General features: G+C 53.0%; 1 protein-coding gene across 1 annotated transcript in view; it reads left to right on the top strand.

Annotated features, from left to right (window-relative positions):
- The first annotated feature begins 276 nt into the window (after positions 1–276).
- LOC123071541 (bZIP transcription factor 12) overlaps positions 277–2,944 on the top strand; it is a 3,245-nt gene continuing 577 nt past the window's right edge. The window contains exons 1-3 of the mRNA XM_044495121.1: positions 277–1,161; positions 1,296–1,367; positions 1,550–1,579. Of these exons, the coding sequence (XP_044351056.1) occupies positions 592–1,161; positions 1,296–1,367; positions 1,550–1,579 (672 nt within the window). The 5' untranslated portion in view covers positions 277–591. The remainder of the gene's footprint in view (positions 1,162–1,295; positions 1,368–1,549; positions 1,580–2,944) is intronic.

The following is a 2,944-nucleotide window of genomic DNA, read 5'->3' as shown; positions in this document are numbered from 1 at the left end:
ATATCCTAATGGCGCGAATCACACAAATGAGCCAGAGCAGAGCACGGGGGAGACGAGGCCGCAGTCGATCCCATCTTATCTTCATCCTGTTTACCCTGGCACCCACAGTATACGTCACCTGCTCAGCAGGGCCAGGTCAGAAAAAGGCAAATGGAAGCAATCCAACGGGCTGCCGGCGCGCCCGATCGGTCGGAGATCAAATCAAACGCCGAACCCGCGCGAAAGCACGGTCAATCATTGGCCAATCGACGGCTATAAGCCCCCCGCCCCATCTTCCCCGCCGATCATCCTCCCATCACATCGCGCCGGTCAGTGGTCACTCGCGCCGTAATCACACGCGCCTTCCGTAACACTCGGGCGAGGAGCGGAAGCCACGAGAAGCCGAGAGCACGCACGCGCGCACGCGACGCCAACTAACGCGCCTCCCCCACGTTTCCAGGGAGCTCGCCACGTCTGACCAACCAGCCAACCAACCAACCACCACCCCGTGCTGGCCCGGAGAACTCCGACGAGGACGGGACGGAGCTGAACCGGGAGGCGCGGCCGCGGCGATGGCCGGGTGGCGGGCCTAGGCGGGGGAGCGGCGAGCGCATGGCGTCGTCGAGGGTGATGGCGTCGTCGTCGTCGAAGCCGCCGTCGCACACGGCGTCGGATCTCGCGCGCTTCGCGCAGGCAGCTGGGAGGCCCGGCGGCGGGGGCGGCAGCGGGCTGGGGTCCATGAACGTGGAGGAGCTGCTCCGCGGCATCTACGGCGACGCCCCCACGCCGGCGCCCGACCGGCCGGCGTCGCCCCCCGTCCCGCCGCTCCCGGCGCCATCGCGGCAACAGGCGACCGCGCGGCGGACGGCGGACGAGGTGTGGAGAGAGATCACCGGCGGTAGCGGCGGGGAGGAGGAGGCGGCCCCGGCCTCCGCTGGCGGGGCCGGGGAGATGACGCTGGAGGACTTCCTGGCGAGGGAGGACGGCGCCGTCGTCAGGGGGACGGAGGAGCAGGTGGCGATGCCGACGATGGCGCTTCTCGGCGGGGCGGAGGGCGCGCGGGGCGGCGGGAGGGGGAGGAAGCGGCAGCTCATGGACCCCATGGACCGCGCCGCGATGCAGCGGCATAAGCGGATGATCAAGAACCGCGAGTCCGCCGCGAGGTCACGGGAGAGGAAGCAGGTGGGCGGTCGAAACTCGTTACGTAGTACTGCTTTTAGTTACTTTTTACACGAAAAGAAGATCAAAAGCTCCTCCCGGTCATGCGAATTTGACTGGGTGGTTTGGCGATAAATATTTTGATTCGTCCACTCCAGGCCTACATAGCGGAGCTCGAGTCGCTGGTCACCCAGCTCGAAGAGGAGAACGCCCACCTGTCCAAAGAACAGGTACTGCTCCCTCCCACATGTCCTCTCGTGGTTTCCTCAAGCGTCGAGTTTCTTTTTTCTTTTTAAGAAAAACAATCTAAGTTTCCATAGATCTCGCATTGCATGTTCATCTCAATGCATTTGTGTTCCCTTCGTTACGCTTTGCAAATTCTCATGGTGAATGTGTCTTTGGTGTGTTCCAGGAGGAGGCAAACCAGAGACGGCTGAAAGAGGTATGTTTATCAGATGTTGCTTTAAATTCTCTATCATGACTGTAAATGTATAAAGTACTTATTTCTTTTCAGGATTTCATTTGCTAACTACTGTAGTGTTTAAGATCAGCCTGAAATCACAAAACAAAATCTATCTTGTTGGGGTAGATTGCCCTTCTTCCCTCGATATCTAGGATTTTTGAGCCGACTAATCTTGCATGAAGCTCAATAGCCTGGTTTTGAATCCCATGACCTCCTTTACTCTAGAAATTGCAACCTTCTCAACCTTTGTACATCGTCTACCAATTGGTGGGTCAGTGCTTCGCAATGTTCTACTCCCTCCGTTCGGAATTACTCGTCTAAAAAATGGATGTATCTAGAACTAAAATACGTCTAGATACATTCATTTTTACGACAAGTAATTCCGAACGGAGGGAGTAACACTAAAAGATAAATGTAAGACAAGCTTTTTTGGACGGAGTAATACTTTCATGAAGCATAAGTCAGTCTCCGTTGTAGTCTACCAACATTCTTCAATATACTTAAAATATTGCCTAACAGTGCTTTGATCTTGTGTGGGAATACACGTTTCAGAACATAGTCATGGTCACTATATGCCCATTAATGCATCAGATAAGCATGCTCTATGGTCTCTCTACTCTGGACTGTATGATGTGCTGTGCTTAGGCAATTTGGCACTTTAAGGCCTTGTACACTGCAAGGTGCTTAGAGGAGGTGCTTAAAGAAATAAATCAGGTTTTCCTTAAGCATCGATGCTTATTTGTACAGGATAGACGCTTAACTAAGCGTCTCTTCTGTAGAAATAGGCACCGGTGCTTCAGACAAACTCGGTTTATTTTTCTAAGCACCTCCCTAAGCATCTCCCATCGCACAAGGCCTAATGAGCTAACGTGCTTAAGGCCCCTAACCGGCTGTCCACTAGTAAGTGGCTTGCCAATTAAGTAAGATGCGATGTCGACAGCGTTCGGCCACGTCCACACAACACGAGCCACATGCCAAGCGTGAGATCGTCTAATGGAGTATGTCATTTTCTTTACTTTGGACTTTGGACCCTTTCCAACTCAACATGGGTACGTTTCATAGGCCATTGTTATTAAATGATCACTGCCTGCAGTCTTTTGCTTAGCACTTCTCCGTGGCATCACCCATTTGTCAATCAGGCACTGCGTTCGTCGTGTGTATTTTTTACTAGAGATGTTGGAGGGAAAGTGGCCTGATTACACATCATGTTCATATGGGTAGGGAATGGTCTGCATCCCAGCTTATAAATAGTTCATATCCAGTTGGTCTTCCAGATTAATTGCTTTCAAAAAAGAAAATTCTTTCAAGCGCCATCGTTGCCTAAAAGAATTCTATTTTTATGAG

This window comes from Triticum aestivum, chromosome 3B, assembly GCF_018294505.1.
Source record: "Triticum aestivum cultivar Chinese Spring chromosome 3B, IWGSC CS RefSeq v2.1, whole genome shotgun sequence".
Taxonomy (NCBI): Eukaryota; Viridiplantae; Streptophyta; class Magnoliopsida; order Poales; family Poaceae; genus Triticum; species Triticum aestivum.
Note: the sequence above shows the minus strand (reverse complement) of the source record. Positions and strands in the feature narration are given on the sequence as shown.